Source organism: Phocoena phocoena, chromosome 13, assembly GCF_963924675.1.
Source record: "Phocoena phocoena chromosome 13, mPhoPho1.1, whole genome shotgun sequence".
Classification (NCBI taxonomy): domain Eukaryota; kingdom Metazoa; phylum Chordata; class Mammalia; order Artiodactyla; family Phocoenidae; genus Phocoena; species Phocoena phocoena.
The window spans coordinates 75,319,563-75,332,755 of NC_089231.1; the positions used below are offsets into that span (position 1 = coordinate 75,319,563).

Sequence of the window (13,193 nt, forward strand, 5' to 3'; positions counted from 1 at the left end):
AACGTTAACCATTTACATAATTTTTTAAGAGTGCAATTCAACTATATTCACAAAGTTCTATTTGGTGGTTCCATAGAACTATCACATGACTCAGCAATCCCACTCCTAGGTGTATATATAGATAGAAATCTATTTTAATTGTTTCCCAGACTCTTTGGTGTGTGTCTTCTAAAAGTCATTTTTTAACCATGACTTTAAAATTTCTGACACTTCCTCTTGCATCCATCCATTCAATGATTTATAAAGTGCCTGCTCTATGCCACACACACACACACCAGTGGCACTTCTACTGGGTGTGGCTGGGAGCAGCAGGGGAGAGCTGGGGTGGCCTTTGTGAGCTGCAGGGAAGCATGGATGGGTTGTGTCTGGACCTGATGCATGCTGTGGGGTTGGGGGAACGTTCTAAGAGCTCCTGGTCAGATGGGGAGACTGGACCCACTCAGAAGAAATGGACCAAGGGCTGTAATCGGCGGGATGGCTTTGGCCCATCGCGTCACCTCCCCTTGTTGTAAAAGGGAAAGCAAATACCACCTCCCATGCAGGGCTGAGGGGTCGTAAACTGAGGTACCTGCTGAGAAAGGGCTTCATAAACCAGAAATCATTATTATATAGTGCGAAACACACGTGAGGAATTATTATTATATGACATGCACATCTGAAGTAATAATCATCAACACTTGCTGAGCCCTTATTTCGTGCCGGGCACTTTTCTCACTGTGTTACGTGCACGTGCTCAATTTCATGATCCCCGTGAGCCTGGGGACAGTTGCTTTTCCTATTCCAGTTTCACAAGTAAGGGGACAGAGGCTCGGAGAGGTTCAGGGACTTGTCCAAGTTCATATGGCCAGTGAGTGGAGGGACTGACAGTCTCATTGCTGCAGCAGGCCAGAGGCCAGACCTGGAGGGAATATTAGCTGTCCTGTCTCTCGCAGGGGTCATGAGTCTGCAGGCTCAGGGGAAAGGAGTCTGAGGAGCCTACCCCCACCTCGCTGGCTGGGGGCTGTTTCTGCCCTGGAAATGCACCATGTCTATCCCACCTTCCTGGCTTTCCACATCCTGGTCCTTCTGCCTGGAGCAGTGGCCACTGCTCCTTCCATCTGCCTTAAGTGTCTCTTTGCTGACCTGCCAAGCCTAGAAGATCCCTCCCAGCCGGTGTATGTCCCTGTTAGGAGCTGTCCCTAGTGATTTATAACAAGCCTGTCTCTGTATTCAACTCCCTCACTCACTCATCTCTATATTTGACAAGTATTTATTGAGCACCTATGAGGTGCCCCCAAACTATTCTAAGTGCTAGGGTTACCATGGCAAAAAAAGAAAAAAAAAAAAATAACAGACAAGATGGCTGATCTAATGGGACTAATATTTTAGTGGAGAGAAACATACCAATGAGTTCATTTCAAATAAAGACAGAGCACCGTGAAGGAAATAAAATAGGGCGAATGGCCATGAGGGTGGCTGCTTTAGATGGAGCAATCAGGGAGGGTTTCTCTGAGGAGGTAACATTTAAGCTGTGATGTGGATAATGAGAAGGCACCAGCCATGTGAGGATCTAGAGAGAGAGCATTCCAGACAGAGGCAACAGCAAATGCTGAGACTCATTTATTCCTTCAGCAAGTAAGTGAGCACAAACTGTGTGCCCTGCACTGTGCCCAGCGGGGACATAGCAGTGAACAGGGCAGTCACAGCCTTGCCCTCATGGGACTCTCAACCTAGCAGATGGAAGTCATTAACTAGGCAATTGCACAAATGATTAACTGATCACAGGTGTGCTGAGGGCTCCAAAGAAGAGGAGGGTCTACCAGGATGGGGAGTCCAGAGGGACTGAGTCTTCCTCTCCTCTGTAGGCTCAATGGCTAGCCCAGACTGGGCACACGGTAAGTGCTCAGGAAATGTTTGTTGAATGAATTAATGTCCTCTTGGTACCTGCCTCTGTCTTCTTCAGCCACCCTGGGTGCCCTGGAGTTCAGCCTTCTCTACGACCAGGACAACAGCTCCCTGCACTGCACCATCATAAAGGCCAAGGTGGGTAAGGGGGCCAAGCTGGGGACCACTTAGGTTGTTCTGGCATTTCTAGGGGGCTTGGGGAGGGCATGGGTGACCATGTCTGTCTCCTGTCATTGCCTTGTCTATCTGTGACAGTGACAGTGATGAGGAAAGAGCAGGAATTAGCCACGGCCAATTCCTTTGCAGGGAGGGCTTCCTCCGGGGAAGGTCCCAGAGGGGTTTCACTTAACTGCAGCTGCCTCCCGGGAGTGGAGGAAACCAAGCTTCAAGGGCAGAGCCAAGATCTGCCCAGCCCCATCCACACCCTCTGGAGGGGATCTCAGAGGTGTCACCTGGGAGCAGTGGCAGCCTAACTTGACAGCTGACATGCCACTGAACAGCTCCTTCTATAGACAGGGCTGTCAAGCTGGAGCTACAGACTGAGTCAGGACTTATTGTTGCAGATACAAGGACAGTAATCTGGGCTTCTGGGGCGGGGTGGGGGGGCGAGGCAAACCAGATTGGAAGAGCATCTCCATGCTACAGGCTCCAGGGGCAGTGAGCCAACTTTACTGCAGCCCGCAAAGAAAGCTGGATGATGCCAATGCTAATCCCAGGAAGTAGTTGACCAGGATCTCCCCCTGCCCCAAGTCTGGTCTATAGAAAATAACAAGCAAGGTTCAGGAACCGGACTTCCTGGGTTCAAATACCAGCTCCACCCCTCCTAGCTGTGGGATTTGGGGGAAGTTAACCTGTCTGTGCCTCAGGGATAATAATAGAGTCTCTCCCATGAGGATGTTGGTGAGTGTTAACGTGGAAGGTGGCGGGGTGTCCCAGTTGGCACAGATGGTCCCCAGCTATGCCTGTTGCCTTGATGAAATAATTAAGAAGTCTCCTTTCCACTCACAAAATGTCCCAGTTTGGGTGATCAATAATGTATGAAATGCTTAACACAACTTCTAGATCAACGTACCCAGGTCACTTCTTCAGCAGGCACTTAGATGCATTTACACGTGCCCTCCAGTAGCGCAGTGAGGTAAGGCCCTACATTATCTTATTTCATCTTCATAGGAACCTCTGAGGAAGAGATGATTATTAGCCCCATTGTGAGGCTTAGAAAGTTAAAGCCTGAGGCCACTCAGCTGGTAAGGGATAGAGCTGGATTTGAATCCAGATGTAACCATCTCCAGCTCCAGAAATGGGGGAAAGCCACACCATTACAGCCCCCTTGCGACAGGGGTACAGAAAACTCAACGGCTCAGGGGCTGGGCTGGTAAAGAGATGAGAAAAACATGTGAGACATTAGGGAATGGTAGTAACTTTGGTAAACTAAACTGGTGTGAGCAGGACCCAAACAAAGATGTTCAAGTTCAAATTTGAAAAACACAGCGTCTGCCAATTTGTAACCTCCCAATCCAAACAGACATTCCAGACATGTTTATTAAATACCTACTCTGTACCAGGAACTACCCTAAATGTTGGGGAATATTAAAATGAGCGAGAATAGACTGTGCCCTCATGGAGAAATGGACAAGAAACCACCACTATAGCATCTCCTGAGTATAGTATACCTCTGGGGCTTTCTACAAATTATTTCTTCCCATTTAATCTTCACAACAAACCTATGAGGAAGGTTTCATCATCGTTCTCATTTTATAGATGGGGAAATTGAGGCACAGAGAGATTAAGGGACTTGCCCAAATCACACAGCCAGGAAGTGGTGGAGCTGGGATTTGAACCAGTGTTGTCCAGCTCAAAAGCCTATGCTCTTACCTTCTAGGCTACCCGGCCAGATTTCCCCCTTGCACCCCACTTTGTGGCCTCCTCTCCCCACCTAGTAGTAGCAAACGTTGTTCATACTGAACTTGTGCCAGGGCCAGAGTTCAGCCTTCACAGGTGAGATCTCATTTAACCCTCCAAGAATCCCATGAAGCAGGGTCTGTGATCAGCCCCACTGAACAGCTGAGGAAACTGAAGTCCCCGGAGATCACAGGGCACGATACATGGGATTGGAGATTAGTGCTGTGAGAGGAGAGAGTGGGAGCCCAGAGATAAGACACCTGCCTCAGCCAGGGCCTAGGGAGATGGGCAGAGTGTATCTGAGCCCCGGGAGTTTTGGAACTGCTCGTGTTAACAAGCCCAGCTTAACTCCTACCCCGGACAAACTTCTCTCCCCCACAGTGGCTCATTTTAGCCATTTTAGCCATGCCAGCTCTGTGAGGGGGGCCAGGCAGAGATTGTGATCCCCATCATACGGATGGAGAAACTGCGGTCTCAGAAGTGAGTGCAAGGGCCAGGGCCAGAACTCAGGCCTCCTTTCTCTGGCCTTTCCTCCTCTCTCACCCATTCTGGGACATGTCCTCCCATCCCAGCAATAACAATCCAGCCTTGTTGGAGCACTTCCTGTGTGCCAGGTAGTGTGCCAAGCACTTTACCGGTGGGATCACGTTTAAATCTCACCAGCCCATGAAGCATCCCATTTGACAGGTGAGGAAAATGAGGCTCAGAGAGGTTAAGAAACTTGCCTAAGGTCACACAGCCAGTAAGTGACTTGGCCAGGCTTTAAACCCCGTCTGCCGGATTCCAGTGCTCATTTCAAGATACTGCATTTCCCTTCTCTTTCTTTGCAAGAGGAAGCACACAGGATGGGGTGATAGCTGTGCCCATTGCCTGTGATAGCTGAGCGCCCAGCCCTCCCCAGGCCCTCACGCCACTGCCTTCTTCTCTTACAGGGGCTGAAGCCCATGGATTCCAATGGCTTGGCCGATCCCTACGTTAAGCTGCACCTCCTGCCGGGAGCCAGCAAGGTACCATATGGCCTGGGCCTCTTGGCAAGGGGGGCACATGGGCTCTGGAAAGCACCCAAGGTTCCCAGCTCAGAGCCTAAAATAGCCCTCCCCAAACCCCCTCTTCCCTGATTGGCAAAGTTCTTACAAGGGGTAAGGGATGGGCCAGAGCCATTCTCCTTCAAGAGGCAGGGGCTCTGCTCATTTCTCTAACTCAGAAAGCTGGGATCCAGGTGAGAAGCAGATACCCTGATTATGCCCTTGACCTGCTCAAACACCTTCAGGGCTCCCCAGTGCTGACCATGGTCCACCTCCCCCACCCATTTTTTGCCCCAGCCAAACATCTCTCAACAGAAATGACTAACTCTTTCCAGATAACTTGAGAAAAGGTTCTATTATTAAGAGAAAATTTACCCCCATCCCTTCCACCTTTCTGGGAGGGAAAGTGGGATTAATTCTCCTTTCTTTGGATTGACCCACTCAGAGCACATGGCTGGAAATGGACGTGTGCCTTCTTGGGCTTTATTTTTTGCTTTGTTGTGTTAATTTGACATGGATGTCCTAAAAACAAGGCTGCCTATATACTTGGTTACATGATCTTAGAAAAATGCCTTTCAAAAATCTCTGCAAGGGCTTCCCTGGTGGTGCAGTGGTTGGGAGTCCGCCTGCCAATGCAGGGGACACGGGTTCGTGCCCCAGTCTGGGAAGATCCCATATGCCACGGAGCGGCTGGGCCCATGAGCCATGGCCGCTGGGCCTGTGCGTCCGGAGCCTGTGCTCCGCGGCGGGAGAGGCCATAGTGGTAAGAGGCCCGCATGCCGCAAAAAAGAAAAAAAAAAATCTCTGCAAGTATCAAATGCCCCATTAGACAAAAAAGGACACACACACACACACACACACACACACACAGGCACGGGCACATACACTTTATCTCACTCTTTTTGTTTGGATCAAGGAAAGACAGTCCCACCTGGCCATGGTCAAACTTGTTGGCCACTACTCCTTCTGACTCCCCAGCGACGTTTGCTTCTCCTTGACCCACTTCTTTGCTCACTCCTAAATCCAAACCTGCTTTGCCAAAGAATCCAATCAGTCACTTACATGTTAGTATGAATTAGATTTCGCACCAGGCTACCAGGTGCGTTTCTAACCTTCTCTCTTAGAGTAAAATGAAAAATTTTGTCGTCTCTAAGGAATTTCAGGCATGGAGGATGCTATCTGGGGAAACAGAGGGGACCATCCCAATATCCCCAGAAATTATTTCTTCACTGCCTAGTAATGGGAGACTCTCATTTCTGCTTCCCTGGCCTAGAAACAATACTTTTTCTCAAAGAAAAATATCTTTGCTTTCTAATCTTTATAAAGAGTTCAAAGAGGGGGCCCAGTGCCTGGAGGGAGGGCTGGCCCAGTATCCAGTGTTGGTGATGCACCCTAGAGGATGACCCCACTCCCTGAGAACATGCATTTGGGAGCAACAGAGCCCCTGGACACTCCTGAGGGAAGTGGACTCCTAAGTCACCCACCCATCGCAAATGAGCCCAAGGGATGGAGCTGCAGGGCTGACTCCCCACTGAGACAGATGTCTGTCTGGGTTCTAGTCCAACAAGCTTCGTACAAAAACCCTGCGGAACACCCGAAATCCCATCTGGAATGAGACTCTGGTCTATCATGGCATCACGGATGAAGACATGCAGAGGAAGACCCTCAGGTGCTTGCCGGGAGGGTGGGCAGAGAGGGGCCTGAGGCTGGGCAGTCTGAGGCATGCGTGGTTCCTGGGGGCAGCGCTTTAAAACATCTCAGAGTAGTTTCTTGTTTCTTTTTTTCTTCTAAAAAGCAATATATTATTCCTGATAGACACTTTTGAAAATACAGATAAGTGAAACTGTTAACATCTTGGTGTCTGGACATTTGGGTTTAGCGTGTGTCTATATTTGTGTGTATGTGTTTGTGTGTGTGTGGGGGAAAGTTTTTTTTTTTTTAATAAAGTTGAGTGTTTTTAAAAGTGTTTATAAAAATGGACCATCCTATTAAGTAATCAGCCAGTTTCACTTAACAATATACTGACGCCACTTCATATTCTTCTACAGTGTATTAAAATGCATTTTAAATTATATAAGTAATAAATGAGTACATTGTTCTTGTAAAGAATTATTGAGAAAAAAAAAAAAAAGAATTATTGAGAAAACAAAGCTGCTTTCAAATGTTAGTCCCCTCCCTCAGCCTGGGTTGCCTTTCTCCTTCTGTGAGTGTGTGTATATTCATTATATACGTGCATACACTATATATATATGTATATATATATACACGCACACACTGTCGTTTACAATATAAGAAATATCCTGTTGAATATATCTGGAACGTGTCTTTTTCCTTAACAATATATCTTGGGGCTGTGGCCATGAGAAGACATTTAGATCTACCTAATTTTTAACTGCTTCAGAGTACTCCATAGCATGGGTCTATCACAGATTTTTTTAATGTTTTATTATTAAGTGTTATGAATATACAGAAAAATATAGAATATAATAAAAACAAATACCCATGAACCCAATACTCAGTCTTTCAAAAATCTTAATATTTGTTGTATTTGCTTCAGCTCTTTTTTGTAAGGAATAAAGCACTACAGATGCAACTTGAAGCTCCTCTTGTATACTTCATCCCCCACCCCTTTCTCTTCTTTCCTCCCCAGGGCGAAACACTATCCTGAATTCTGTGGGTATCATTTCCAAGTGTGTCCTATGCTTCAGCTACTTAATTATGTCTCTATAAACAATATATGGTATTGTTGGCATGTCTTAAAATTTTATGTAACTGTTTACCACTTTATCCAGTTCCCTGTGGACAGACATTTAGATAGCTTCTACCTTTTTTCTATTACAAACAAATTTGCGATGAGCATTCTTCATGCTTCCTTGTGTTCGTATGAGTATTTCCTTAGGACAGAAACTAAGGAGGGATATTTGCTGGATCGCAGAATATGAGGTGTGGGTCTTTTTAATTTGGCAAGGCATACAAACTGGTTTATACAAATGGGCTGTTCCAAGTACATTCCTATCAGCTACAATATTATTTTAAGGAAACATAAACATTTTTATTGCAATGTAATAACATCCATTTAGAAAAGTGCACACAGAAAAAGTGTACAGATTGATGAATTTTCACCAAGTGAACACACTGGGTTAAGAGAACAGAACATTCCCAGACTACAGAAGCCCTCCCCTTGTGCCCGCTTCCAGTGAGGACCTTTTCCCCCAGGGGATTCACTACCCTAACTGCTAACAGGAAAAAATAATTTCGTCTAGTTCTGTACTTTATACAAATGAAATCATACCACATAATTCCTTTATGTCTGTCTTCTTTCAGTTAATAGTATATTTGTGATACTCATCCGAGTTGTTGTGGGTACTTGTAGGTTGTTCTTTCTCATTGCTATTTAGTATTCCATTGTGTGAATATAACACGATATTATTTATTCATTCTACCGTTAATTGGCATTTGGTTGGTTTTCTGTTTGGGGCTATGACAAATAGTGCTGCTGGGAACATTCTAGTAGCTATTTCTTGCATACATTTCTGTTGTATATACACCTGGGAGTGTAATGGCTGAGCCATGGTGTATGTATATGTTTAGCTTTATTAGAAACTGTCAGTTTTCCATAGTGATTGCACCAATTTACACTGCTACCGGCAATGTCTGGGAGTTCCAGTTGCTTCACATCCTCATCAACACTTTTCCATCTTGGCCACTCTGGCGGGTGTGTAGTGGTGTCGCATTGTGGTTTTGCATTTCCCTGATGAGCAATTACAACATTATTTTCAATGCGTACTGTTACATTTTTAGGGTTACTTCATAATTTTCTTAAGAAGTCCCCCCATTATAGAATACTTATGTTATTTCTGCTTTTTCACAACTATAAACAAAACTGTGGTAAAAATCTTTGTAGTTACGTATTTTTTCACTTATGTCTTCAAGGTAAATTCCTAGAAGTGGCGTTACTAGGTCAAAAATGGTGATTATTCGTGAGTCTTTGGAGACATACTGTCCTGCAGAAAGGATGGTGGTGTTTACACCCCCACCGGCTGAATGGAGACAATTTCTTTCTCCAGTTGTGTACAGTGTGGGGTTCAGCAGGAGGGTGTTCTGACCCTTCAGAACTTTGAACCTTGTTCAACAAATGTTAATGGCCAAGAAGCAAGGTACTCTTAGTTCCTGTCTGTCCCCCATGGGGGGAAGAGTCCTTTCTTCCTCTTAGTATATGTCAGGATGAATTATCATGCCTCGATTGGTCCTTTGGGCCTCCTGAGGGACCTTTCTCATGACCTGCCCCTTTTTGTGCCTCTGGTCTACTCAATGCTGTGCAAAGTAGATAGCAAAAGACAATATAGTGTTCTGGAAATCAGGAGCTTCAAATTCTGGTTCTGCCCCTTACTGGGGAAAAATTATTCAACATATCTGGGCCCCAGTCTCCTCTCCAAAGTGGGAAACTTAGAGGTCTGGGGGGGAGAAAGAATGAAATGAGAAGAGTCAGCTAAGCTCCTAGCCTAACTTTGCCACAGATGATGCTGAAATGACCATAAACTAGATGTAAAGGGGGCTGAACTTCATTAATCATCAGGGAAATGTATTGGGTTGGCCAAAAAGTTCATCTGGGTTTTTTCCACAACATCTTATGGAATACTAATAAATTAATACTACAAGGAGATACTATGGCCCACTCAGAATGGCTAAAATTAAAGACCGACAAAATCGAAGTTAGAATGAAGAGCAACCAGAGCCTGCATAAACTGCTGGTGGGAGTGTAACTGGTGGAATCACTTTGGAAAACTGCTTAGAAGTTTCTACTGAGGTTAAACTTGTGTGTAGTCCATGGCTCAGCAATTCTGCTCCTAGGAAGATACCTAACAGAAATATGTATCTATGCATATAGAAAAGACATGAACATGAATGTTCCATTGCAGCTTTATTCATAACAGCTAGAAATGGCTCAAAACCAAATGCCCATAATTAGCAAAATTATTACAACATATTTACACAATAGAATACTATACAACCAAAAAAGGGACAAATAACTATAGACATGGATAAATCTCACAGACATAATGTTGAACAAAAGAAACCAAATGTAAAAGGGTATACATCTGATTTTATTTAAATGTAAGTCAAAAACAAGACACTGAATCTTGCCAAGAGAACAAGATAGTGATTATCTCTGAGGGAGGTAGTGACTAGGAGGGATCATGAGGGTCTTCTGGGAGCTGGAGTGTTCTATATCTTGATCTGAGTGGTAGTTACATGGGTGTATGCAAATTCAAAAATCCAACAAGCTAGAAATTTAAGGTTTGTGTATGTTATTGCTTGTTAAGTTATACTGTGATCAAGAAGAAATTAGAAGTACCTGGCCTAGTGCTCAATAAATATGAAGTTGTATTATTCCTGTGCACATTACATGTTCCTTGCCAGCATCAATCAGAGCTCTTGGTACGTAGTAGGAGCTCAATATATGCTCTTCTTTCTTTCTCCATCCTTTATGTCAATCGCAGGATCTCTGTCTGTGATGAGGACAAATTTGGCCATAACGAGTTTATCGGTGAGACCAGATTCTCGCTCAAAAAATTGAAGCCCAACCAGAGGAAGAACTTCAATATCTGTCTGGAGCGGGTGATCCCGGTGAGTGCCTTTGCCCCAAGGGTTCAATGGGGAAGAAGAGTTGGAGAGGTGGGTGCTGCCTTCTTTTGGGGCTGTAAAGGATGTGATAGATCTGTAGGGTGCCAGACAGGAGAGGGGCTTTGGCAGCTGTTGGAGGGAGGGTGAAGATTTCAGGTCAGAACATGGGGGTTGCATCCTGGCTATGCCTTCTACCAACCCTGTGTTAGCATCACTTCTGAAGGTCAGAGTGGTGTGGCAGAGTGGCCTGCCTGGGTTCAACGCCAGCTCTGCCGTTTCCCTGCTCCCTGGCCTTCACCAAGGGTCTGAACTATTCTGGGCCTCAGTTTTTCTTGTCTCTAAAATGGGTGTTACAACAGCACCTGCCTCATAGGAGGCAGAACCTAGTACCTAATAAGCACTCATAAATTAACTGTTGTTATTATAGTAAATAATACTGCCTTACCCACCTGTCAGTCAAGAAGTCATAAAGAATCATAGAGATACACAGGAGGCAGGATACCATAGCACTTAAGAGCATGGGCTCTGGAGCCAGACTGGGATTGAGTCCCAGTTTCTGCCACTTATAGTATAACTTGAGTCAAATGACTTAACCTATCTGTGCCTCAGTTTTCTTGTCTGTAAAATGGGATAATATAGTACCAACCTCATAGGGTCTTTTAAGGATTAATGTAAAAGTACATGTAAAGCATTAAAACTGTTATTGTTAGATGTGACACTCACCTTTTGAGAAAGAACAAGAACCAAATCGAGGTTGTCCAATTGGGCTACACCTCTGAATCAACTAGAGATTTTAAAACCAGAGCTTTACAAAATAGATTCTGTGGGGGATCTCCCTGGATATTCTGACTTAGCAAGATAGGGTGAGACCTAGCAATCTGTATTTTTAGACATAATCCAACCTACCCTTTTTTACATCTGAGCCACCTGGGGCCCAAAAAGAGGAGCGAGTTGCCAAGGTCATACCGCAAGTCAGTGACCGTGTTCTCAGGCACCAGCCAGAGCCCAGCTTTCTTGCAATGACCTGCGTGCCTGTTCCCCCTGGGCAGTGGGCCAGCGCCCCATTGGGAAGCCGGGGGGTGGGGTGGGAGGGGGACTCCTGCAGCGTCCTCCCACCAGATGGCCAGCCTGAGGATGGACTATCTGCGTGCTGCACCATATTTTATAGCACAGACAAAGGAGGACACAACAGGGAAAATTGCAAGGAAGAATTTACACCGAATGCCAGGCTCCCAGTAAATCATTAGATGTGCCTAGGAATGAAGCCTTTCCTCTGGGTCTTTGCCGGGTAACAGTTGGCTCTTCAGGCTTTGTCATCCTTCCGTCACTCAGTGAGTCCAGTTGGTCAGCTCCTGGGTCTGCCATCTCGCTGTGATGGACGCAGCCAGCCTCAGAGGCACAGAGGTGGCAGGACAGGCCCGCACTGGCCCCACAACCCTGCTGATCATCTCCTTTGCTCTTAAACCTCCCACCACCAACTCCCCTCTTCTGCCCCACTAAGGACAGGGACCTCATAAGCTCTGACCCCTCTCCTCTGGACTTCAGTTTTCCTCATTTATAAAAGTGGAGAGGTTGGATTTAACCAGTGCTTTTCACATTGTGTTCCCCAGAGCCTTAGAATCCTGCAAAAGGGCCTTAGGAGCCATGGGGGAAGAAGCACCTGGTGGCCCCTGTGCCACTTCATCCAGAGCAGACAAAATCTTATCTGTTTTGTGTATGGGCTACTTTGCCACTTATTGGTTGTGGCAAGTGGTTTAACCACTGTGACCCTCAGTGTCATCATCTGTAAAATGGGGATAGTAATACAACCTACATCAATAGGCTGTTGTGCATTAACATGGTCTCTCAAATGGTTAATGTTATATACATTTTAGCTGAATGGGGGAAAGCTGGAGGGCCACAGAAGCTTGGAGAACCCATCCTCATGGCTCTGGATGCCAGTGGAGGAGAGAAGGTGTTTCTGGTTTTTCTTGTGTAGGGAGATGAGCCCCATTGACAATGTTATTGTTCCTTTCTGTCTCCCTCCTCAAGATGAAGCGTGCTGGAACCACCGGGTCAGCCCGAGGCATGGCCCTTTATGAGGAGGAGGTGAGCGCTGAGTGGGCGTTGAAGCCACAGTCGGGGTCTGGCATCTCCCTTTTCTCTCCCTCCCTGGCCCCTTTCCCACTCTTTTACCCCAAACCACCTGCCTGTTGGTTCACCATGAGAGGTGCCCTTGCCCAAGGCATTAGAACATGAGACCAGGAGCATGCTTTTCACACCTGGAGCCCCCAAGGTGGGGGAAGCCCCATCCTCTCATACCCGAGAGACACCCTTGACCTTGTTGGCAGAAAAGCTCTGCTGGCAGTTCTGCTGCACTAGAGCAATGCCACGCTCCCTCCATGGGGATGCAGGGCAGGTTCTCTGAGCTGTGTGTCTGGCGGAGACTGGAGTTGGGCTTCACAACCATGCCCTCGGCCCCAAGGACTGCACTTTTGAGAAACTGGGTGGGTGGGGGAGTCTGAGTCGCGTTGGACTCAGGGTCAAGCTCAGCCTGTGATCAGAGTCAGGGTCAGTCCGTGTCTAAGAGTAAAGCCACTGGCCCCCATGTGCCTAGAACTGGGCCCCTTGGCTTTCATCATTTGCTCCTCCCTGGAGTCTGGGGTGTCTTCTGTCTGTAGTGCTGATTGCACTAGCACTGGCCCACCTCCTCCTACTTTCCACAGACTCTCTCTTTAATGGTCGCCATCCACGTTGCCCAGACCCCTTCCCTCCTAGGCC

At 46.4% G+C, this 13,193-nt stretch overlaps 1 protein-coding gene across 3 annotated transcripts in view; it reads left to right on the forward strand.

The window, feature by feature from the left end:
- Positions 1 to 13,193, forward strand: part of RPH3A (rabphilin 3A) — a 61,093-nt gene that overhangs the window by 41,805 nt on the left and 6,095 nt on the right. For all 3 annotated transcript variants that reach the window (XM_065889557.1, XM_065889559.1, XM_065889558.1), the window contains 5 exons: positions 1,943 to 2,022; positions 4,716 to 4,790; positions 6,368 to 6,477; positions 10,310 to 10,436; positions 12,465 to 12,521. In XM_065889557.1, the coding sequence (XP_065745629.1) occupies positions 1,943 to 2,022; positions 4,716 to 4,790; positions 6,368 to 6,477; positions 10,310 to 10,436; positions 12,465 to 12,521 (449 nt within the window). The remainder of the gene's footprint in view (positions 1 to 1,942; positions 2,023 to 4,715; positions 4,791 to 6,367; positions 6,478 to 10,309; positions 10,437 to 12,464; positions 12,522 to 13,193) is intronic.